The sequence below is a fragment of the Apus apus genome, chromosome 2 (assembly GCF_020740795.1).
Source record: "Apus apus isolate bApuApu2 chromosome 2, bApuApu2.pri.cur, whole genome shotgun sequence".
Classification (NCBI taxonomy): Eukaryota; Metazoa; Chordata; class Aves; order Apodiformes; family Apodidae; genus Apus; species Apus apus.
This window is the reverse complement of record NC_067283.1, coordinates 107999842-108024649: the sequence shown is the minus strand read 5'-3', so window position 1 is coordinate 108024649 and position 24808 is coordinate 107999842. Positions and strand designations below refer to the sequence as shown.

The window sequence follows — 24808 nt, the reverse complement described above, 5'->3', positions numbered from 1 at the left end:
GACCTCAGGCCTTTTGCAACATGTAGAGCAGATGGCACTTGAAACTGCTCCTCAAGCCCTCAGCTTCCTTCTCCTTGCCCCACTGCAATAACCCTTGCCCTATATTTTAATACTGAATTCAGTGCGTTTGACAGAACCCTGGAATGTCCAATGTATACAGATTTAGGAACTGGAGGATCTGTGAGGAATGAAGTTCAGGACAGCTGGATAAGGAAGATGTGGAGCTGCAAGCACACAGGAAGAGTTGAAGTCCTCCTGGGGTTTCTGCAGCCTGCACTCAGCTGAGGCTCATGGTAACAGGGACAGGGTGTAATCCCTTCTTCTCTTGGAAAGGAGCAGAAGTGATATTATTTTTATCCATGAAGAGACAGTAAATTACCCCAAGTTCTTATAGCAAATGTTACAGGGCTGGCACATAGCTCTGCCTAGTTTAGCAGCAAGAAAACCAAAACAAATCAACTACTTCAGCTCCTCACTTCTCACTTCACACCGAGATCCTTGCCTTCTGGTCATCCACATCTGAACAAAGCCCACTTGTGCTTCTGGAAACAGCCAGGCACCTCTCTTCCCCTTTAGGCAACCTGTCCAAGGCTGGTTCTCTTACCCAGGTCACCAACACAAGCCCAGCAGCTGTTGCACCCTCACACATCTCCACAGCACTCATGTACCACACCATTATACACCCTCAATGCCTTGCTGAAAAATACTGCTCTGGACCATGGTAGAGGTCTCAACTTATTTCAAGCACTTTGAACAGAAAACTGTAATTACAGGTGAGGGTGAGGACCACTGCCAAGACAAAACCTAGGACCTAAGGAAGACTGGAGCCCAGGGTAACAAATCTGGCCAGGAGGAGTCTGCTCTTGAGGGGCTACCCAAGCCCATGTGACCTCTCTTCTTCTAGTATTGCTTGGTGGAGGAGCCTGAAGCAGATGCCTTGAGTCACTGGCTATTTAATTCCATTTGTTTCCAGAAAAAAGGTGCTAAGGTGACAAGTAACCATATGCTTCAAACCACACCTCCCCCTGCTCAAAATGTCAACTCTGAAGCTTCATTCTGGTTCTTTATCAGCCCATCTCAGGGGCTGTCACTGAGAAACAGGGATAAGTGAAGAAAGTGTTTGGCCAAGCCATCCATCAGTATCAGTGCTATTGATGATGTATGAGCCAGAGCAAAGTCCAGCTTGCACAGCCAGAGCTGTACTGACTCAGCAGGACTGAAAGACAAAATTTAAAAAAAAAATAAAAAAAATAAAAAAATTGAACCTTTATTTTGTCAAGTGGCAGCTGCTGCAGCAATCCATACACTTGGAGAGCAGTTTTGGTGAGCCAGGAGGTACTGTTCTTACTCTTCCTGGCTTTGAGCTCCTCAGCATCTATACAGTAAACCAACATGGTGCTGCACTCCCCCTGCCTCTTGCAGAGGGATAAAAATCTGATTTAGTCTGGCTTCTGGTCCAAGGAGGCAAAGTATTTAATTCTTGATGTTTTTGCTGATAAGTAATAATGGGAAACCTGGGAAATCCTTCACTAGGAAATATTATTTCTATTTCCTCCCCCCCTTTTTTTTTTCTTGGTAGTATCTAAAAGAGCATTTTCAGCCTCAGATCCAAGGGAAGTCTTTTCACACAAGGCATCTTTCTATTTATGTCCCTGCAACACTTGTTATCTGCAGGAGCAACCCTGGGTTAAGGTGGTGCTGAAAGGGGAGCAGGATCTCCTGGGAGCCCTCGTACATTGTGCCACAGGATTTCAAGGTAACATGGCCTTCCACAGCCTGCCAGCAAGAGCATCAGCAGCCACCTGACATTTTCTGATGGACCAGCAGCCCAAAACTGGGACACACTGGTCTAAACCTCGTTTTATAACTTCAAGAGACACAGCTCTGACATACCTTGCAGTGAGTTCTGAGCTAGGCTTTTCAGAAGCAGCACATCAAGCTTCACCCCTGGCAAGAAAAAAAAAAAAGGGGGGGGGGGGAAAGGATGCCAACCCCAGCAGAACACTCTTCAAAGCGAGCTAGCAACAACTGTTTTTTATCCATTTAAATGTCAACACTGGAAAATCACAAGAAGAGCATTTTAGCCAACAAATGTTTCAAAAAGGAATATATTTACCCTCTCCTCCACACCTTTTGCTTTTTAAACTCAGTTTTTCTCTACACGACTCACTTTGGGCTTAGATAGGCATTAATTTTTTGAAATCATGAAATCTAAGCCCATGTGGCCCAAGGCTAGCAGGACTGGGGTACCTGACCACATCTCCCCCCATGGAACAAGGACATGAATTGTCCCAGCAACCAGCCTGGCATGATGCCCCCCCCCCAAGACGAGTGGCAAGTCCCCACTTCTGACTGGCCAGAGCAGCCCAAACGCCAGGCTAAGCTTGGCCTTACCCCTTTTTGCTACAAGCTTTATTTCTCTGAAGGCTGTGCTGCAGCCTTTGGTCCTTACTACACCCCCAGGGACAAGGATACAACCTCGACTGCCTGAGCTGGAAAAATCAAGCGACAGATTCTCAGCTGGTGCATAATCAGCAAGCCTTCACTGGAGGCCAAGGTCTGATCCCAGTTCACCCTGAATGAGATTCTGGCTTAGAGAGGCAACGAAACACATTGCAGCCAGTCTGTGCGTGGACAGCAGCGCAGGGCATGGATGTTGGGCATCCCAGCTTCCTAGTTCAACAGCACTGCTGACACAGCTGGAAATCAAACGTGGTGTTGTCTTGCTCCAATCAGTCGAGCAATGCAGAGGACCAGTACTCAGAGCCAAACAAAGGTTTTCCACTCCACTCAGTAGCTAAAATTCACTGTCTTCTCTTCTCAGCAGCAACGCCTTCAGTTTTTGCTCCCCTACTTTTTCGGGGGCCGGGGGATGCCAGCAGGCACACGTTGGCTCTGCCACCCAGTTAACTTTACCCAGTTACATCTACAGAGGGTGACAAGCAGATATTTTCATACACAGGGAACCTGGGTGAGACCCTTTTGCTACGGTGTGAAGGCCAAGCCGAACCATGACAGTCCTCTCAGGCATGGGATTGGTTCCACAGTGTGGGGCCTGTGTTTTTAGGAGCAAGGCCCTGGTTTTATGTATCATCAGAAGGTGCAGCGAGGAAGAAGAGCCATACGCAATGTAGACTGAACTAGACAGAGCAGGCACTTTAGCTGGAGACCTTTCTTGCAGCCATCAGACACACCACCTGTGTCAGGTACATTTCCATAGCTTTTAATGTAGCTTAACAATTGCATTGGAGACAAAGGAGAAGGCACAGTGTACAGGAAAAAAAAAAAAAAAAGTCCCAAAATGATACCCTTTTATTTGTAAAGCTCTGATGAAACAACTTTTCAAATGACATCCCACTTAAAAGCCAATGGAAACCAACCTAACTATGTGTCAGTCACACTATACAGATTGCATCCTACATTTTCAAGATGCCTAAATATCTTATGGAGTATTTACATATGTATCAGTTAGGTAGTAAAGTTTCATTGAGATTTGTTTCTTTCCAGCACATACTTATTCAATGGCAAAAAAAACCAAAACACCCTGGGGATGCATTTGCATTTTTGTACAACACTTCCGAGCAAACTGCTAGGACAATTTCCTGAGAGAAGGCTTGTTCTTTCAAACTCTTGCTGTAACAACCGGAAACACAGAAAGTGGATGGGATTTTGTTGCGCTAAAAAGCCTAAGGATGCCTAGTTAAGTTTTTCTTTTAAATTATTTACGTACCATTAAGTTAAAATGTTTACATTCATTCATTCGTATAAAAACCGTTGTTAAATCTTATGCAAATGATTTAACACTGATTGCTGCAACGCAAATTGCACTTCTTTAAAAAAATTATTGTGTATATGGAAGAAAAATATCTGATTGCTACCCTGTTTACAAATTTCGACTGACTCTATACAGTTCAGCCAGAAAATAGGAACTTTCATAAACCTCAGTCACAGTGTACTTTAAAAGTTATATCGCAGTCTTGCAAAGTGAGTAAATATTTTAAACCAAAAAAAAAAGCAACCCAAAATCTCCTTAACCAGCTGGACCTTGTGAGACTTGTACCAAATGTTGTGATTTCTTCCAGGGACATAGCTGGGCTCTGAAGACCAGAGCAAGATACTCTGAAGATGGAGGGTGCAGGAGGAGAGGAACAACGGTGTGAAGACATCAAATGTTTGGTGCGAGGCATCCACACCGACTCAAGCAGTAGGCACTTCTGATGCTCGTTCAAAAGGATCTTACTGTCTCTAGTAATTAAAGCTGTTGGTACTCCCTCTGTGGCATTGACGACTTCCACCAAATTCTCAGGGTGAGAAGGTGATGAGAGAGTGAAAATAACTATACAATCTGAACGGCAGCGCTGCTGGGGTAAGTCGAGGATTTATTTCTGGAATCTATCAATAGGTCTAGGCTTATCTCTTCTTCTTCTTCTTCTTCTTCTTCTTTTTCTTCAATTTTCTTTCTTTTTTTTTTCTTTGTTTTTTTTTTTCCTTTTTTTTTCTTTTTCTTTTTTTTTTGAGAGTGTCAGGCTGCATTCGCTATCCCCAGTGGGCATTTGTTTTCCTTATATTTTTCTTGCATAGATGAGGAACTGGATGCTTTGGCAGAGCCTCTTTCAGAGGCTGAAAAACACCTCTGCCACCAAGGCACGGAAACAATTTCAGAGGGATGGTCTTTGCCAGCACTCTCGCTGCCGCCGCGACTGCTCCGCAGAAGAAACCGTGCACGGATGTCTAGGGGCTGCAGCCCAGCGCCGGGATCCAGCTTCCCTCAGGCCAGGTCATGCCAGAGCCAGGGCACACCAGGGATCCTGTCTCACGGACGCCGTCACTTCGGCCGTGGAGGTCAGGCTGACTCCTGTGTACAGCCCATCTTGACCTGAATACTTAAGGTTGCTGCTTTCAGGACTGGTGCTTTCCCCTGGGCCAGACATCACCGATGAGCTCGCCTGGAGAGGGAGGGAAGAGCAAAGAGATATTACACTGAGCAGGTGAGCTTTGCACGCACCAGGGTGTGAGTGGGAGCTTGGCAGGCTCAGGGAACAGCTGCTATCCTAGGATTTCTGTGGAAAAGCAAGGCTCGCCCTCTGCTTGGCCCTGTGCCTCAGAACCCTGAAACTGAAAAAAATGTCTCAGGGTCAGCCCGCTCATTCAGTCCAGCTGATGGGAGTGATCTGAGTTTGGAGATCAGCACATGGCTATCTTCATGGCAAGGTAGAAAAGGAAGTGTGTGATGTGCAGCAAAAAAATGGAAATCAAACCATGATGAGGAAGGTAACGCGTATGTGTCCCGCTGCCCCCTACTGAAGGGACACAAAAGCCAACACCAAAAATGTGATCCAGAATTTGTGGCACCTACAGTTTTGCTTTCCTGGTGGGAGAAACCAAGCACGTGCCAATTCTCCAGCAGCAGATGCGGAACACGTCCTGGAAATCAGCCTTCTTTGGGTCCCTCGGGACCCAAAAGGTTTCCCTTGAAATGCCTAGAATCATTCCTCACCCTTCGAAACTAGCCACAGCCACTTCATCCCTGTTGGACAGGCCACTACGGCAGAAGCTCTTTCAATCTCCGGTGGAGAAACACTCTGCCTCTGAACCAAGAGCTTTTTTGTTCTGCCACCTACCCACACAAGACAACATGCAAGGGAGCCCTGATAGGCACAAAGAGGAACCTCTGAACTGCACTGGAACCAGTCCATTTATTTGAACAGAGAAACAGAGAGTTACAAAGACAAAGGAACAATCATTTTTTCCATGAGCCTGAGCAGATCTGCTAAAGAGGAAAAATTTGCAGTGCCAGACAGAGAAGGGGCAACAATTTCACCTGATAAAGGAAATGTTTAAGAGCTGACTTCATGCAAAATTAACTCTTGGATATGTCAACTTTAAAACCTTAATTTACTTGTTAATGGATAGTCTTCGGACAAGATTCCTTAACAAGAAAAAGAAAAACAAAACAAAACCTACCCTAAACTGCGGCTGCAGAGGCTTCCTGCCTGCTGTTTAAGTGAAAAGTATACATATTTAATCATTTTACAAGAGTAGAGCTCTTGGCTCTCCTGGAGCCATGCCAAGCTAGCAGTCCTGACATAGGAAAAGTGAGGCTTCACTTACTCAAAGGCAATTTCCAAACGGTTCTGTGCACTGTAATCCTTAACCCAAAGAAAACTTCACCTTCTGAAGGAGGTACTCCTTGCCAGTCATCACTTTTGTCTGAAATAACCCAGACTCCAATATTTTCCTTAGCTTTTATTAAAATGGTTAATTGCCACTATCCTTCCACCCAGCCATCAACTGGGATCCCATTCCATCAGTCACTACCCAGAAATGTAGAGATGGAAGGAACAACTGCTTGGCCCTAAAAAAACCAGACAAAATAGCTCTAATCCTAAGAAATATGTTTTATTACTCTCTCAAATACACAAGTGCCAGTCAGTGACAACAAGTCTCTGTATCCTCTTTTCCTGTGACTACGCTTGGAGAATTCAATGAGGCAAGTTTTACGCTAACCTTTCAGTCCAGTTTTGGTCTTGCATCAGCCTAATTTTTTCAAAAAAAGGCTTTTATGAATTTAAGACATCAAAGCGACTCCTGTTAGCACAGAAGACATGATTTTTAACAGCTTGAGTCTCCCAACAGTGGAAGAAGGATTTAAATTGAATTTAAAATACTAGGAGCTGTTTTGAAAGGTTCCCGTTTGCCCATATTTGCCACTGTTGTTCCGGGAGGCAAATATCTTATCGCCACCTGTTTTTTCCGGGCTTGGAAAATCTAATTCACCCTTTTCCTGATTCAGCCCTACAAAGGTGGGGCATGGGGACCTGCAGTTTCCATGCAGGGTTATCAGCTACCCCTCCCTCGAGCACCCAGAAGGGAGGACATGGTGGCACGTCCTGTTTGAAGACTGCCCACCCACCCCTGCCCGACCGAGGCCAGATCCTGGCTCCATTGAGCTGAGGCAGGCAGGACCTGGGCAGGACTGCCAGCCCTGGAAACCCCACCCTGGTAATGTCATGACAAATCGAGGCAGCTCCCAAAGTGAGACATGGAAAACAAACTTTAGCCCATGAAAAGGATGTGTCTGAATCACAGCCCTGCTCCTGAGCCTGCCTGCCTCTGCTGTTCCCTCTCCAGCTCTAAGGGATGAAAGATGACAGAAGCTACAGTAAATTATTAGAGGACATTTGTCAGCTGGAATAAATGAGTCGAATAATGCTGCTGAAGTTAACCAGCTCTTTTAAGTGACAGCAGCTGGCTTTATGAATAAAAAGATAACTGATTTCTTTTTATTGCTGAAATCTGATAATAGGATAGATAACCACCTGAAGCTCAGCTTCCTGAGGAAAAAAAAATTAATGAAGCCTGTTGGGAAGAGCTTGCATCCCAAACAAGCAGAGGAAATTTGCATTTGTATCTGCAAAGATAGTTTAAGGATCCCTTCTGTTTATTCAAACCAGAAGGAGCTGGTCGTGGAGTAGCCCCCAGGCAGGCTGTGTGGATCAGAGGTGGCCTTCCTATAGACAACCTGCCCACCACGCTCAGAAGGAGATCTCAGCCAGAGCCACAGAGACACTCAGGCACCTACATCCTACCCAGCCCTGTTGGCAGCACCGCAGAGCCAAATTCACAGAATCACAAATTCACCCCCACTAGAGCTGGCCCAGATCAAAACCAGGCTGTGCAAATTGTGCTGGCCAGCATTTGGGGAACAGCACAGCATCTCTGGCTGAAGGACCCCCGGTTTCTTCTACCCACTCCTTCCTGCACTGTCTGCTCACCACGGAGAGTGGGGAGAGGGGAGGGACAACCCCTGGCCTCCCCCCACACCTCTGCAACCGAGAGGCAAAAGCTCTGAGCAAGGAGTTGTACTACCAGCTGGAGGGGGTGGTGAAGGGCCTCAATCTAGACCTTTGCTCTGTCATGACCTTTGCTCCATCTGCTTCACAGGTTCAAAATACTCCATGAATTTTGGACATTACACTAGGTCTGTAGTAATCTGAGTTTCAGACATACTCTTCAGTTAGTATAGCTCTGTTTTGCTATGCTTAAATGACAACGATATTCAGCTGAAACACACTCGCACAATCTTCTTTTGCATATAACATGTTGTGGCAAACTGTGGTGGACTCCTTTATTTTCCAGCCTCAGCCTCCCTGCAGTGACTGCAGTTCCCATCAAGAGCATTTTCTACTAGTACAGTCACTCCCTGGTTTCTGAAGAGCAAGTCTCGCCACTGCAAAGCCACAGCTTTTTTTCTGATTTAGTGGCCCTCTTAATATGCAAAGTTGTCATTTCTTGCTAGTCCAATTGATCCTTTGGTTTATATTGCAGACATCTAAGTTTACATATCTTCTAATCTCTCCTTTGTATTACAGCAACATAAATCTGTGGTTAATACTTCATTAATTTCCTCAGGGAGGCAACTTCCAACGTGGCTTGGGAAAGCTGATGACTCCACTGCTGTCAAGGACTGTATGAGTAACTGTCTTTATTGCTTTGGCAATAAAACAAAACCAAGAAAAATATGTGTGTCCATACACATACAGAAGTTTTGAGTAGAACCAAAACCACTCTTTTTCCTTGCTTCTCCCCACTGAAACAAACAAACAAAAAAACTGGATTGCTTTTTTCTGTTTGATATGAAATGAAATGCTCTCTTTAGGGTACCTGTACATGGAGCAAAGAAAGTTAATGACTGAATATAGGAAAGTCAGCAGGGAGAAGAAAGAAGCATCCTATGTCATCCAGCAGCAAGGACTAACACAGAAGAGGTAGGAGACCAAGAAAAGATTTAAACTGAGGTATCAGATCTCCCGGCATAGTGCCCTGACTACCATGCCATTTGGTATTTTAAGTTGCCATGTTCCCCATGCCTCCTTTTAATCTTATTCCACCTGGTTTAGATAAATATTTACTCATACCAGGACTGAGGCGCAGTGTCCCCATTTTCCAGGTGAAAGTCCTAACAACCATGCTAGTGAGTCTTTCTCATGAAAACACTGTCCCGACAGCAATGAAATCATTCTATACCAAATGAAATCTTATCATGAGAGAGTCTGAAGGACCCTCAGCCATTCAACTTTCCAGCACCCAGGTGACTAGAAGACTTTTTAAGGAGGTTGAGTCTCTGAGTTCATTCAGACTCTGGGAGATTTTGTACTGAGTCTGATTCCCTGTTGCGTGCATGAATATCCTGCCAATCTACTGCCTAAGAAGTAGTGAGGATGACCACCTCAAACCATCTCAGGAACTCTCTTCTGAAAACAAAAGCAAACAAATCCAGGAGAAGCTATTCAAACAATTCAGCCCAGGCCCTTTCGGAACAGTTAAGAACTGCATTTTCCTACTAGCTCACCACCTGCCGAGGCCATTTCAGTCAGCTGTCCCACCTCCCAGCCTACAACACTAAAGAGCCAGTTCAGAACCCCTTCTCAAGGTAAACTCCCGAGGTAAGTAAGCACTAGTTTTACCAGCAAGACAACTGTCCTCTAAGTTGTGCTTTGGTGTGTGACTACAGTCCTTCTGAGAAAGCTCCAAACTGGAGGCAAAGGGCGCAGTAGTGTCTTCTGAAAGAAGAGCTCCCCTGGTGCTGCTGAGCCCCTACTGACATCAGCCCTGGCTCGTGGAGCCTCCATGTCCTGCCATAAAAAGCAGATTTTACAGCAGTTTTCTTACTGCCCTTTATCCTAATAAGGGAATAAAGTCCTTCTGGTAATCACACCAGTTGGAGCCCCTGCATGGAAATGCATGGGTGTGCTACAGACCGTGCCCCCTGTTTAGCAATTTTTTCTGCATAGCTTTTCTCTGTACAGTTTCATCAGCATCAAAGGGATAGCAGGTATAGATGCAGATGCAGCCTGTCTGAAACCTTCAAATCTTCTTTTTATGGGGATGTAAGGCAACTTCATATATCATGCAGCTGGACCTTTTCCATATTAGTAACACAGGACACCCAGTACTTACACTGCTTAGGAAAACAGAAATAGGCCTAAATCCTAGATCCAGATGTGAATTTGGCAAATAGCCCCTTTACAATGGGACAACAAAATATCTCCGATCCAAACACTTCTACATTTTGGGATGTTTGAAATCAACCTTACACCCACAGCAATTCATTAATCATATCTTTTAAATGTTTAAACTTCAGCTAAAACATAAAATCAACATTTTAGGTTCTTGCTAATTTGTCTCAAAATTGGCATAATTTAAGATTCCCTTCATGAAATGGATAGTCTCAAAGACACTTCCAAGAGTAATTGCTGCCCTTCTCTTTTTCTGCCCTCCCCTCTTTATTTTACTCCAAAAGAGATAAAGAAAGGTAGGGCAAAAAGTGAATATTACTGACACAAATGAATTATGCTGAATTTCATTTCCATTAGCTTTCTACATAACTGGGAACTCTTTTGGCAGCCTCCCATAAAAGGCATAATAAATTGCTCTTGTACCAGTGGAGGAATTCATTTTCTCTGTTTCATTTAGCAACAACATCGCTGTGAATTTCAGACAACAGTTTCTAAAACGTCATCAAATTTCTCTGCCTAATGTCAATTTGGCATTTTTCCCCTCTCCACAGAATAAGGGCTGGAGAAGTAAAAACAGAGCAAAACACAAACAAGTTGCCATGCCAGTTGTGTAACGCGTGGGGAACGAGCCAGTTTTGCTCTTCCAGCAGGTGCCCGTGTTTTGGCAACGTCACCGGCACCGCTGGCAGGAATCGATTCCATTCTCGATAAAGTGACCAAAGATTACAGAGCCTGGATTCATCCATCTGACGGTTGTTGTTTTTTGTTTGGTTTTTTTTCCGTCCTGAAATGGCCTGGAGAAGTTTATGCTCCTTGTGTAAAGCCATCGCCTGTTCTAAGAATAAATACAAACCTTCGGGCTACCAATGGGTCAACTCAAATTGAGAAAGAAAAAAATAACCAAGGAAAACAGAAGTCTAGTGAAGTGTCTTTGCTTCAGCATGTGATCAGTTTACAGGCTGTCTTGCTCTAAAATGCCAGCATCCCTTCACTCCCAACAACTTCAATGGGCCTTAGGAGCACTCAGCCCCTCCCATGGGATTTAGGCCTATAAGAAATCATTTCATCTCCTTCACAGATAGTGATAATGTTCCTAAATGATGTCTGGGGCAACAGGAGTCAGTCTTAACAGCCACCACATTCTACTTTCAACCTCCAGTCTCCCCTGTCCTCATCCCATTGAGTTGCAGGTGCTTGGGCAAAGCCAGGAGCCCAAGGGAAGTATGTGGCAATGTGGCCATACCCATGACATGTCCTGACAACTGCTCCCCTGCAAATTCCACCTTCGTTTACACACATATGAGGATAGGGTACAGGGGTGGGAGATAACTAGCCCTTCATGTAGGGCAGGGGGCAGTCAGGAGGATGCCCATATGTCTGGCCACTGCTTCAACCTCCCTGCTTCTGCACATTTCTCAGCCTCTCCGCATCACTTCCTTTCACTGAAATTTTTCAAGAGAGGTAGTTTGCAAGTGCTTTGCATATGCAGGGCACATCTGAGCAAATCGTTGTGGGGAAAAGGCTGTACAGATGTTCCCGTGCTGCCTGCTGAATACAAAGGGACAGATTTCCCCAGGTGTCCTCTCCCAACCTGATGTACCATGTCAGGGATGGAGGATGCCGTTGGGTAATTAAGAGCAGCCTCAGGGTCCCTGGGAATTGCTCTTGGTTGCTAACAGCTCTCCACGAGCCTTTTGGCTCACAAACTGTGCCCCCACCACAGTCTCCTCTGTTACCCCCACAACTCCACCCGGCAAATCTATGTTACAAATGGTGCTATCAAAATTATAATGTAAAGATTATTAACAATAGGTTTGATACGCTCGCTTAGGGAGAAGGGCTACAGAGAGGAAGGCAGGTTTTAGCAGACAAAAAGGCAACAGCACAGGGGAAATGGGATCTCACTACATTCCTCAGGATGACTAGTCCTGCTTAAGACAATCTAAGGGAAATTTAGGAAAAAATTGGCTGCATATTTTCCTTTGCAAATATTAGGGGAGAGCCTAAAACAGTGCACAGTAGTTCACTGGGGGAAGCCTGAAACCCAGTAACAGTGACTTTTTTGGTTAGTGCTTCTCTTTTTCTGATGTGATCTGTTTATTTTATTGGACTGACGGGGTTTTCTCATGTCAAAGACAAACCCTTTTATTAATATCCTTGTCTGGCAGCATCCGAACCAAAAACCCAGTGCCTCTGAGACTGGGTGGCCCTGTCAGTCCACGAACAATCGCATTTGCTGAAAATGTTTTTTTTTCTTCCCCTTGTACAATGAAACTTTGTACGTCAGGAATTAAACTATTGAAAGGAATTTGGATGCGGGAATGCCAAGACATATTGAAAAATACTTATTATAAACAATGTCTTCTTTTTATTAATAAAGGAGTAGAGAAAGCCGCATTAGGAAAGCTTTTCAAAGAAATGGTGTGGCAGATTAAATGATACAGAAGGCCTGAAGAGTGAGTGTGGATACAGATATGTATAGCCAAGAGGTTAGAAATTAATCTACATTAAACTTCACAGTTTTAGTGGCAGTTATTTGTTAAGGCACATGCTAACTGAGTGAAGAAAGGAAGTTTGAGTATACTATGTAAAATAAGGATCAAAACTAAAGCAAGAGATGATCAGCACTCCTCTGGAGCTCCTCTGGAGCTCAGTGCTGCCAGATACTGAGCATGTGGCCTCCGAAGAGCAGAGGGCTGATTCCTTACACACTGCAAACAGCAGGTCTCCCCGGCCTCGTTTCAGCTGGGTCTGGATCAGGGTTTAAGTGCACCTCTTATTTTAAAACAAAATCTTTTATATTTCCTTCCGTACAGCAGAACAACCTTTTACTGGGGTTTGCCAATCATTTTGGATCATGCATAAAAATGGATATATATATGCCCCAAATTATAAATTCTCATAAGATCATTTCATTAAAAAAAAGGAATAGATGCACAAATGTTTCCTGAAAAGATCAGTTGGGCATGATGCATTGTCTTTGCTCCAAAAGGAAACCTTTGAAATGAAAGAACCTGACCATTTCTAAACAAAATGTCTGAGGTTAAGCCATGGTAAATTTAATAATAAAAATTATATAGATCTTAATTAAGAGGTTTGTAAAGTACTCCAGCTTGTCGTTCTGTTTACAGCTATATGTAATATCCTCCAAAAATCTTGTTCCAGTATCAGCTAACAAAACTGGAAAGTTTGTTTAGATTATTGTTCTGCTAGATAAGATAAAAGCTGTGATAACACTGCACAGTGATCAGCCTGCTTACAGATAGGGAGGCGGCGTGAGGCTTACCCCAGAGGCTGCAGTCTGTGTGCTGGGAGAGGCGGTTTTGCTACAGTCATCTGAGTTAGTAGAAGACGTGGATGTTGGAGTCATAGGAACGGCAGTAGTACTGTTACCTGAAAAATCAGGAACTGGTATCAAAAACAAATATTTTCCAGCCAGGGACAAAAATCTCTTGCAGCCCAATGTCTTGTCTTTTTTTATTTACCAGAGCACGCCTTTGACTTATTTATGTTCTTAGGTTTTCGCTTCCTGGTCTGAATTCCTTCTTTTTTCATAGCAAGAGGTCGGGGAACCTGAAAAAATCAAATTTCCACACCAATCATAGAGCTGTATATATTCTCTAATACCAAAAATCAAAATACACCACAAGATCAAACAGTGATGTTGAAAATGCCTGTCGAAGTAATGTATAGCAAGTCATTTTTTTTTCCTGTGTCATGACAACGATTTCAAAAAAACCTTTGCATTTTATTTGGGCAAAGCAATTAATTGTTCCAAGAGGAGTTTTGTCTGAATGAAGAAATCAGGGAAGCCTTTTTCTTGATGTGGCTTAAACAATATTACCAACGCCTCGGTCAGTCTATGGATAAAAAGCATGCTTTTAGGGAAAACCAGCATTGTTTGGCCATAGGTCATATGAAATTAAACTGGGTGGGGTGTATCTAATTCCTGACTCCTTATTCCAGTCCATCAGTTAGGAATTATCTTCAGTGGCTGATTCTGGAGAGCAAGAATGCATATGGGAGGAAAAGTCTCCTTCCTGTGGAGCAGCTACACAAACCAGATCATCGCCAGCAATTGTCTTAGGACATAAGCTGTAGGCCATAATCAGTTTAACATTTGTTCTTATATGCAATACAGCTTGAGATACACCTTTACAGTACCCAAATTTATATTTATAGGGAAAATGTGCTCAAAAATCATCTTTGCGTACTGTATCATCACAATGCTCATCATTATACAGAAAACATTGATGTAAGATATATTTTAACATAATGATTACGGGAGTTTGGGGAAAGACAATTCAGGCATATGTTTGCTGTAATTATAATGTTTAAACCTGTGATATAATTTACTTTTTTTCAAGTCTAAATTAAGTTCCAATTGCTTCTAATGCCCTCACTCTTCAAACACTTGTGCTCAACTGTGACTTAATCTACAGGGGAATAACAGGCTTCAAGTCTCACCCAAAACATATTACAGCACATTCATGATAGAGCTATTTTCTTCTCCTATTATTCCCTAGCAAAGACTGGAATGACATTTAAAGTTTTGCTGGCATAGCTGTGACTTAAATTATATTTAAATGTTTGCTGGCATAGCTATGTCTGTCCATGAAAATACTACCGTATTAAAGGTATAGGGTTTTCTTTTTCCCCAGTGAAGAGCTGGTTTAAATCCCAGTGACAAAAAAAAAAGACCTCTGCCACTAAGCCAGAGGTGGTTTCTTCATACAAATCTACGAGTGGCAAACACATAACTTGTCAAAACCATAACTTACTAAAGTGGTGTAACCATTTACATTTTGGGGGCATTTGATAGGGGTTTGTTTTTTTTTTTAACTCAGTGGTCCAAACCATGAGCCAAGACCATTAGCATCAATAGAAACATTGCCACAACTTGAGGAAGCCCGATGCCACCCCCAGAAGCCACCAAGATCCTGCCAGGGGGAAGACCAGCCATTCCCCGAAGAGACAGCATGGAATGTCCCATGGCAAAGCAGGCACTTACCCCGTGGAGCTTCATGTAGAGGCCACAGGCATTGCAGACAGGCTCACCCTCGGCATTCCTGCGCCACAGGGTGGTGGTCGTGGTGTGGCAGTTGGCACAGGACAAGCCCAGCCGCCGGGACGAGGGCTGGAGGCAAGCACAGGCAAACACAGGCGTAAACAGGCGGGCACAGTTATTTATGTCTTTATGGCTTACAAAAAGTACTTTAACACGCAGCAGGGATGGTAGGAGTGTTTTTTTATAGCATCTACCACTGAATTAAAACAAGATTATCTTCATTTCAGAGACTGGAAAGCTGACGTGAAGAAGTACTGTGCATCTGCAACACATGGCAGACCCAAAATTCACATTTCAGGAGCTGCAGACCCAGGCACCTCTGTTCACACCACTAGGCACTGACTCTTCCTCTAGCAGGACAGGTAGGAAACATCTCCACTGTAGCTCCATCCAGCTGAGCAGAAGGCACATCATTCCCGTGCCACCTCTCCACCTGGTTCAACGCCCTCTCCCCTCGCCAGTGGGCAAAGGGGGGAGCTCCAAACCTGCCACTGATACTCCCAACTCACTGGAAAAATCAGTCGCACTAATCACCTTCCCTCAGGGGCACCACGTCGGGGCGAAATAAACTCTGCTGGGTGCCAGAGTGTAACACCTATAACAGCAGCACCTTTATAAAAAGGTAATTTTGTCCTTGCCCATTTTATCCTCATGCAAAAAACACTGTGCCTCTGGAGCGTGTTTTACAGAACAGAGCTCCCTCTCAGCCAGCAGAAAAGCTGGTGGGTGACAACAGGGTCCCCACTGCAAACCAGCCGTTTATGACACTCTTCCGTGGAGTTTGGAGCCAAGATGAAGCAACCTTGTATCAGAAATAACCGTATAACCCAGAGCTTTATGGCTTCAGGCTGTATATCATAAGTGAAGGCAGTCCTCATAAACATGTGAAATGAAGGTGAATGGGTTATAAAAGTCCCTGTAATAAGTGATCTCTTTTACGTTCATCACAAGCAAAGAATTCCAGCTACATCATAAATCTAGTTTTTTTCAAAGTATTGCATTGTCAAAAAAAAATATATAAAAAAATCTGTGCCTAGCTCTGTGTCTGGCAGCTGAACAAGTTTACATGCAAAAGTCAGTTTTAGAGGATTGCATTAATCTCATTCTGACTATAAAGCACCCATAACCGAAATTACTAACTTCAGGGTACAATGCCCTTCCTCTTGAATCATTTACTGCTGGGTTGTTAGACGTAACTCGGTCACCTTTGATACTGCAAAGCTGCCTCGCACTTGGGAAACAGATAAAAACGTTTTGAGAATGAAGAATATGCCAGAGTAATAACTGGGTTTCTTGACGTTTATCTGTTTAAGTTTCTTTAGCAGTTAAGTCTGACACTGCAGCTCAGAAAGGACTCCAGATTAAATACGAATTTTGTAACTTTGAATCAGTAGTTCATTATTAATTGCACAGCAAAACAAAAATGGTAACAGCAACAAAAAACCTAATAGCCAAGTGTAATATAGGCTGAAGTACACGCATGTATTTTTAATCTTAAAAATTCAGGTTTTATGAAAACAGTTTTTGACCTTGATACTAAGTACATATGTACACAGTGTCCAAATTGCACTCCTTGATTTAATATGAGATTTACGTGGTGGGGGTAAAAAAAAGCTGGTCTCAACACATATTCTTCGTTTTCTTTCTTTGCCAGTGAAATGCTGTCAGAGATTTTACTCTATTAAATCTTTCTCTCTCTTGTACACAGTCTGGTATAAATCTTCATATATTTTATTTCAATAGCTTTTGCTCATTCCCATATCTAAACAAAAGGGAGGTTTTTTGGCATGTTTTGAAGCTAAAACGACTTTTCTGCTGCAGGAATTTTATCAGAAACTTTGGGGCAATCTAAACATGTTTAGCATTTTCAAAACATTTTCCCTTCTCACCTATATATTTCCAACTGTGTGAACAGAGTCATGGCTGATTTATAGTTATGGCCAACGTACTCGGTAGGGATTGTTTCACAGAGCTATTTCACAGTTATTTTGCCGAGGTGTCAGGCTGAAATCGGGCTGCAGATTGACTCTCTTTTAGTCTCCTCACCCCCACCAATCCTTCACAAAAGAGGAAAGAAACACAGAAATGCCAAAGCCGGGTATCAGCTACTTGAAATCTACATTGGGCCGGGGTGCCACGGCTACTCAAGCTCTGACACTTCAGACAAGCGGCAGATCTGCCCCATCTGCTGCGTTTGCCTCCAGTAACGAGATAACACCTTGTGTCATGAAATTTTGTGGGCGACCAGCAAGAAAAAACGGGCACCCAGTGGTAATCAACCTCTGTCTTCAAGTTAAATTAACTCTTTGGCTTAAAGGAAGGTCTTTCAGCAGAGGTGGGGTTGGTTCATGATTATTTTCTGCTGTGAACATTGTGCATTTTCTTTTTGTTCCCTCCCTCCTCTCCTGCAAGGACATTAAATCCAAACGGTTGTGAAATAAAGACCGGGATGTTTTAACACTAGGAAAACAGGCATGGAGCAAAGCAGCTGCGTGATTGAATGGGGCTTGAAAGGCTGATGGGTTTGATACACTGTCTCCACACACAAGGGTCCAAACATCAGCTAGGATTATACCCGCATGATTTATTGTGGCTCGCTCAGTAACAGCCATTACTGAAGAGCATATTCTTTCTCTCTTCTGACCTCCACCCAGATTTGCTAAACATAATGTGCAGTTCCCACTTGTTAAATTTTCCCTTGCCTATTCAGTGCCAGCCTGAGTTATAAACAGGGGTTCTGGTTTGTACTATTTATTTCCCCCCCCTAGTTTTAGGAGTATATTTTTAGAAAAAATGCTGCTTATTTCTTAGGAGTAAAACAAAACAAAGGCTATTATCGTTGTTTAAACAATTGGTTTTCTTTGAATTATATACAAAACTTGCTTACATTCCCAAGGATCGAGCTCTCAGCAAACAAAGCAGGTCTGGAGAAATTCCTAGCCCTCTGAACAAACACTTTCCAACCTTGATTTTTATTTTGTATATATATATTATTTTTTAAATTTTTTTTCCTGTTGGAAATGTCCAACATCAGCAGCACAAATTTCTTCCCCCTTACCGACGGGGTCCACCAGCTCAGAAGGCCAGGCTGGTCGGTGCCCCGGTGTGCAGCTCACCGAGGGCAGAGGGAGATTTTGCCAGCGTAGGTCCCGATGATGGGGCCGAGGAGAAGCTCAGAGGGCTACCAGCCCTGTCGCCTATGCCATGACCACTTTGGCCTGCAAACCTGCTCAGGAGCCCCACTTGGGTTCTGCAGCCGGCGGGATCGCCGGGCTAACACGTTCTGAATTCTCTCCCCCAGCCTTGCCCCCGCTTTCCCCGTGGCAAGCGCTGCCTGCTGATCCCTCGGGGCGCAGCTCCTCTGCCCCCCTCCTCCCTTTCATCCCCACTCACCACTCTCTTCTGGGGCTTGATGAGGGGCCGGCTGAGGCCGTTCATTTTGGTGTAGAGCCCACAGGCGTTGCACAGGTAGTTGCCGGTGCCATCCCTCCTCCACAGCGGGGTCTGGATGGAGCCGCAGTTGACGCATTCCCGGCTCTCGGACAGGTCCTCCAGCAGCTCTGGGGGGAGCGGGAGCAGAGGGGAGAGGCGATGGGGCACGGCCGCTTGCAGGCGCGGAGCCCCGCGGAGCGCTGCCCCGGTCCCACCGCGCCGGGAGACGGGCTCCGGGAGGAGCTTTCCCTCAGGAAAGCAATTCCCAGGCAGTGGCCGCGGCCATGCGGTGGTTTATTGCTTAAAAATAAAAATCGTCCTTTTCAATAAATTATTGCGCCGGTCTCGGCGCAACCTCAGCTTTACAAAGCGGAGCCGGAGCTCCTCGGGACGGGCTGGGAGGCACCGGGCAGAGACCCCCGCTCACATCGGGGTTGGGTCCTTTGGAAATCTGGCTGGAGCGGCGCGGGTGCCCCTCGAAGGGTGAAAGCCCCGTCGTGGTGCTCAGTGGGAGGAGACGGGGGTGCACTTGGCTTTTTAGGGGGCCAAGGGGGAGTTAGGTGCCCGTCACCACAGCCAGCTTCCAGAGCTCGCCCTGGATAGAAGGAGCGGTGGTTTTCCCCAGAATTTTCCCCGGGTCGAGGCTGGGCAAGGAGGTTTTACCCCGACTCTCATTTTAAATGACTCGCAACTAGTAAAAACTTCAAAGTTAAGAGACAGCCTTTGAGACTCTAGTGAGCCAAGATAGCGACAGGGAGCGGTCAGTTCGCCTCGGTTATTTGGGCAAATTCGAGCTGGTTGGTAGGAAACGGAGGAAATGGAAAAATATGCCGTGTTTTGCCTCCTGCTCTCATAGCTATTGAACACTGGGTGGGGGGGAGGGTCTAAATTCACGACGAAAAAAAAATATTTAAAAAAGAGAACCCAACTGTAAGAGCATTAATTCCTATGGATTCTTATATTCTTGTTCTGACTCACTTCTCTATATTTCGGGTGTAAAAAAATAATACGGATTTTATGTATACCGTGCAGAAATAGCAAAAGGGGGTGTTTGGATTTCTGCAGCAGCTTTCGAGACGAGGCTGGGAAAGTCTGCTTCAGACTCATAGCTCCATAATTAATTTTTTAAATGTTTTGTTTTGTTTCTCCATCCCCTCCTCTACCTGCCTTAATTCGTCCCTGGTTTATTTTCTTAGGTTTCGCTTAACAGCTTTGCATTGTAAAGCGAAAGGGAGCTTGTACACGCCGGGCAGCTTTGGAGAGAGGACTGCGATGACACGGCGGGCATTGAGCTGAGAAAGAAGCGGCCTTTTGGCCCGCACCCACCAAAATACATTTCTCTCCTCCCTTCTTTTGCAAATTATTAGGAGCTAAACAGGAACGGGCACACGGCAGAGTCCAGAGAGCACAGTTCAACCTACGTTGTCAGCTTGTAGCTCTTAGTACATCGCTAAGATTTATTAATCTTTGCACTAAAAGCCCCATTGAAGACTGTAATCAGGAAAATGCTTAAGGCTCCAAGGACGCTGGAAGTTAAACAGTTATTTGTCTCAGCTATTTACTTTATAACATTACCTTCGTGCCTGCAGAAAGAAATTCTGCCTTGACAGTGTTTCTCGGGCATTTAAAAACATTCCTTCCTCTTAGTGGGTCAGAAATATATTATCTCCAAGGAAAGCAAACTAAAGGTTTAATTTCAGACATCATTTTAGTAACCCTACGAGTAACGTTAAGAGAGCTGTATCAAACTGTGTAATATTTAGCCGTAAAAATACATTTCACCTACAAGACTTCTGACCACTGAAGGCGATTGTTTGAGATGGGAGCACGGGTGGCTTCGGCATTTTGTCTCCCAGAAGCAGAAAGACCGTGTCCCAGGGCCCCCATTCCACCGGTTCCCAGCACCGAGGGCCGCAGGCACCGTCCAGGGAAACTCGAGGAAGGAGCCCCAGCGCTTCGGCTGCCCCCGGCCCGCCTTGCCCGCGCCTTTCCAGCCGGGCCGGGGCTCAGCGGCCCCGCGGGGAGCGAGCAGGAACGGCTTCCAAGACCCAAGGACGGGCGAGAGACCCCGGGAGACGGGGAAGCTGCCGCGCCCTCCTCGGCTGGCTGGGCACTACTGCCCTGGCTCCTTCCCTACTCTGCTCTTCTCCCCCACCCCTCTCCTCTCCCTTTTCTCTCCAGAAAAGGCAAAACCAGGATTTATTGTCATTTTCATCCACCACCTAGTTTTACACTGCAGCTTTTGGAAATTTATTTTAAAACCTCAACTTCCGTGTCATCTCAAGACGCGGCTTCTCGTCTTTGCTCTGACCTTCTCCTACCAACATTGCAACTGAGTCTCCTTCCCTATGTCATGTTAGTAAACACTACGTGGAAGGCTTAAAATGCCTAAATCTACCGAGTACCATCGAGAGAGAGGAGGAGCACCGTGTGTACCCCTATAGAGAGATGGGAAGCCTACCGATTATTTTTCTGCAACACTGCACTGGAAGAGAAAACCACAGTGCATATAAAATGCACCTACCTGATGGGTAGGTTATGATTAAAGCAAATGCCGATCAAATGTGTGTATGTGTGTATATACATACACATATATACATAAATATATGCAAATATATATATAAAATAAATCTATAATATATATAGACGTATATACACACATACACTCTCTATACTTCTGTATTTATATACATATATACACACATGTATTATAAAGCTGAAGAGACTGCAATAATCGTTAATCTTTCTATATCTGACTATATCATCGCAACTCAGCCTCCAATTCTACGAATAATTTGATGACATCGAGAATTTCCTGAACTAAAAAGAAAAAAAAGAAAGAAAAGAAAAAGAAAAAGAAAAAAAGAAGGGACACCTCGGAAGCGAAAGTAAAATCCCCTCAAGAGGTGCCATATTTTAAGAGCAATTTATAAACATTGTCTCTCCTTCATACAAGAGATTTTCCTTTGCTGCTTTTCTCGTTTAACGAAGCAGCGAAGTGATTTTTACTTGAAATAATCCGAAATGGGTTGAGCGAGCCCCTGATGTTTCCTTTACGCTACACGACAGGTTAAGTCGCAGTGAATTTATCACCTTTTCGTGGCCAGATTGTCGCATTTAGGGAAAGCAGAAAGGTACGGAAACTTAAAAGGGAGGTTTACACCGGGGGGATCCGTTTGGGGAACGGTGGGTTTGCAACCTGGACTGCCATACCTTTGGTTTTTTACTTTTTTTTTTTTACTTTTTTTTTCCCCTCGCTGTGTCTTCCTAACCCAACGCCAACGACGGGAGCCACCTCCACTCCAGAAAAGCCACCGCTGCGGAGCCGCGCCGTGCCGCCCGCTCAGCCAGCCTCGCACCGGGGCAGCCCTGCCGCCGCGTCCCCCCCCGCCCGCCACCCCCGGGGCCCCGAGTGCGGGTATCCCCGGCATGCAGCGGCCGCCTGCCCTGCCCTGCCCACCCTGCCCTGCCCTGCCCGCCCCCCCGCGCCCCCGGCGGCGGGTCCTACCTGCGCTGGGTGCCCGGACAGGGATAGGGGCGGCCCGGCCCTGGAGGCAGTGCAGCATGGAATTCTCGAAGGGCGCCGTGGGCCAGGCGGGGGTGAGCTGCGGCCCCACGTAGGACGTGTAAGGCCCCGGGTAGGAGCCGTTCAGCGGCCGGGCCAAGGGGCTGTATTGGTCCCTGGCCCCCAGGCTGTTGCTGTAGGCGCCGGGCTCCCGGGAGGCCCCGTTGGCCACCGGGGGGCTGGGGGAGTAGGGGAAGCGGCCCGAGGGGTGGGAGCCGCCTCCGGTGCTGTACGAGGGGCTCTCCGCGGCCGGCTGGGACCAGACGGCGTGGCCGCCGCCCGGGTGGCTGGGCTGGGCCGCCCCGCTGCCCTGCAGGTAAGGCAGGGTGGGCAGCATGGAGCCCACGCGGGTGGTGGGCACGTAGACGGGCGAGCTAGGAGTGGAGTGCATGAAGCCGCCCGGAGATCCGTCGTAAGGCGTGGGGCCCTGGGCGGCCGAGATGGCCAGGGTCTGGTACATCTCCTCGGGCTGCTCGGCGCCGAGGGCGCTCAGCTTGGAGCCGCGGCTGGACCAGATCAGCTTGTTGGTTTGGTCTAAATCCGCGAAGAGTAGGATATCGTCCCAGCTGGACAGGCCGGAGGGGTGGGGGGCCCCGAAGTGCACGTAGGGGGCGAGTAGCGACCTGCCCTCGGCGGCGGGGGGTGGCGGCGGGGCCGGCCGGTGGCGGCCGTCGGGCTCCGGCAGAGGAGTCTTGGAAGAGCCGCGTTCGCTCTGGGAGCCGCCGGAGGAAGAGGAGGAGGAGGAAGGCGAAGGAGGAGACTGGCCCGGCTCCCTGGTCGCGAAGGGGCAGGAAGAACCGCCGGCGTTCGCAGCGCACCGCTTCACCGCGCACCAGCCGCCTTCAGCTACGGCCATCCAGGTCCCCTTCTAGCCGCTGGGTGTGGATGGGGAAGGGGGAGGAGGGGAGGAGGAGGAGGAGTGGAGGGGGGGGTCCGCAGGGCAGGGCGGGGAAGGAGGACACAAAAGAGCGGGGAAGGGGGTGGGGGGGTGAGAGAAATAATAATAACAAAGTTAGCAAACAGGACAGCCCGTCTCCCTCCCTTAATGAGATTCATCAGGGCCTTATCTGGACCCTCTGAGCGCTTAATCAGTCATGTCGCCTCGGCGCTGTTGTCCCTCTCCCCGGCGGAATGGGATCAGGAAGCCCAGGTCAACACGGGCCGGGAGCCGCCGGCCGCGCAGCGCCCCGCGGAGCGCCCCGCAGAGCGCGGTCCCGCGGGGGCAGGGCTGCGGGACACGGCGCCGCACCACCGCCAGACCGCTCCCCGCTCCCTCCGCATCTTGGGCCGTGGATTTGCACATAAAGCACCCCGGAGGAGAGGAAGGTGGGCGGGAGGGAGTGGGTAGAGAGAAGGGCGAGGGGGGGAAAGGGGTACTTTTCCCCGTCTGTGCCAAAGCCCCTTCCTTGGCTCTGCTGTTGTTATTATTATGATTATTTCAATGAATGAGTCATTTGACTGCTTTCCACGATCCCTTTAAGGTTACTTCTCCAGAGAGCGATGTTAGCTTTTCCGCGCATCGCCTCGCTTGTCTGCTTATTTCCAGACCAAGGTCACGGAAAGGAGGAGGTGGAGGAGGGAAAAGCACCCGGGAGCCAAGAGATGCGCACGGGCCGGGCCCCGACGTGTGCGCGGCTGCGGCGGGGCCAGGGCAGGGGCCGAGCCGGGTGGGTTCTGCCTGCCGCGAGGGCCGGTGCCAGCCGGCAGCCCTAGCTGGGGGCCTGCTCCGAGCCCGAGCACATCTCTGGGGGATGGCACCAATCCCGCAGCCAGCCTCAGCGCCGGAGTCCCCACCGAGACCGGTCTCATCCCGGAGCTCGCAAGAGTGAGAGAGACCAGAGACAGACAGACATAGACAGAGTTCCCAGTGCCCAGCCTCTGTGAGAAGGGGCAGGAAGAGAAAGGGAACTCAGAGAAGTGACAGCAAGAGAAGCGGGAGGCGAGGCTCCCCTCTCTCAGCCCACCTCGGGGCTCTCCAGATAACCGCAGGCACATGAACACAGGACACACACACACAGAGCCCCTCGTAGATAGGCACCAAATACGTCTCTCCCTCCTGCGAGATAACTGGGAGATAAGGCTCCGGCAGATAAGGGCTCCAGGCACCGGCATCGGATGTTTGCCCACAGTCTCTCCCTGGGGCTCCCTCAGCCGAGCGCGGCGGCCGCAGCGCCGCTTTGCCTCCCGGAGCGGCCGAGAGGCAGGAGCAGAAGAGCGGGGAAGAAAAAGGGAAATAGCAGTGGTGGTGGGAGGGGGTTATGGACACGAGAAGTGAAGGTCCAAACCTGCTGCCGGTGCCCCGCATGGGGCTGGGACGCGGAGCCGCGGCGGGCGGTCAATCCGGAGCGGCAGGGGCGAGCGGCGGCGGCGAGTCCGGCGGCTGCTGCCGGCGGCTCATGTATAAAAAGGAGAGAGGAGGCGCCTCTTGCAGCCCTGCCGGAAAACTGCAGGCAGCCGGCCCTGATTGGGCTCGGCTAGCCCTAAACAAACACGGAGCTCCGCAGGGGTGCCAGTCCCGGCGGACAGCCGGCCCGCAGCGCGGCCGCGCCGGGGGCGGGAGCGGGAGCAGCCGAGGTGGGGGGGGGGGATGGGGTGGTGGAGGGAGGTCCAGGGGGGCACCTCGGGGTGCCCGCAGCGGGGGGGCGCCGGATCCCCTGCTCAAGGAGTGGGGAAAAGCGGAGGGAGACTCGCCCTTCCAGATGGTCTCTTTTTTTTTCTTATCTA

General features: G+C 47.4%; 1 protein-coding gene across 1 annotated transcript; it reads right to left on the bottom strand.

Moving 5' to 3' along the window:
* Positions 1-3202: 3202 nt before the first annotated feature.
* Positions 3203-24546, bottom strand: GATA6 (GATA binding protein 6). The gene is made up of 7 exons (XM_051610211.1): positions 24370-24546; positions 22028-22959; positions 18481-18647; positions 15031-15156; positions 13505-13592; positions 13306-13412; positions 3203-4946 (listed from the first exon to the last, which is right to left on the bottom strand). Exons 2-7 carry the CDS (start codon positions 22938-22940, stop codon positions 4779-4781), a joined length of 1569 nt encoding a protein of 522 aa, XP_051466171.1. The 5' UTR covers positions 22941-22959; positions 24370-24546; the 3' UTR covers positions 3203-4778.
* Positions 24547-24808: the final 262 nt, after the last annotated feature.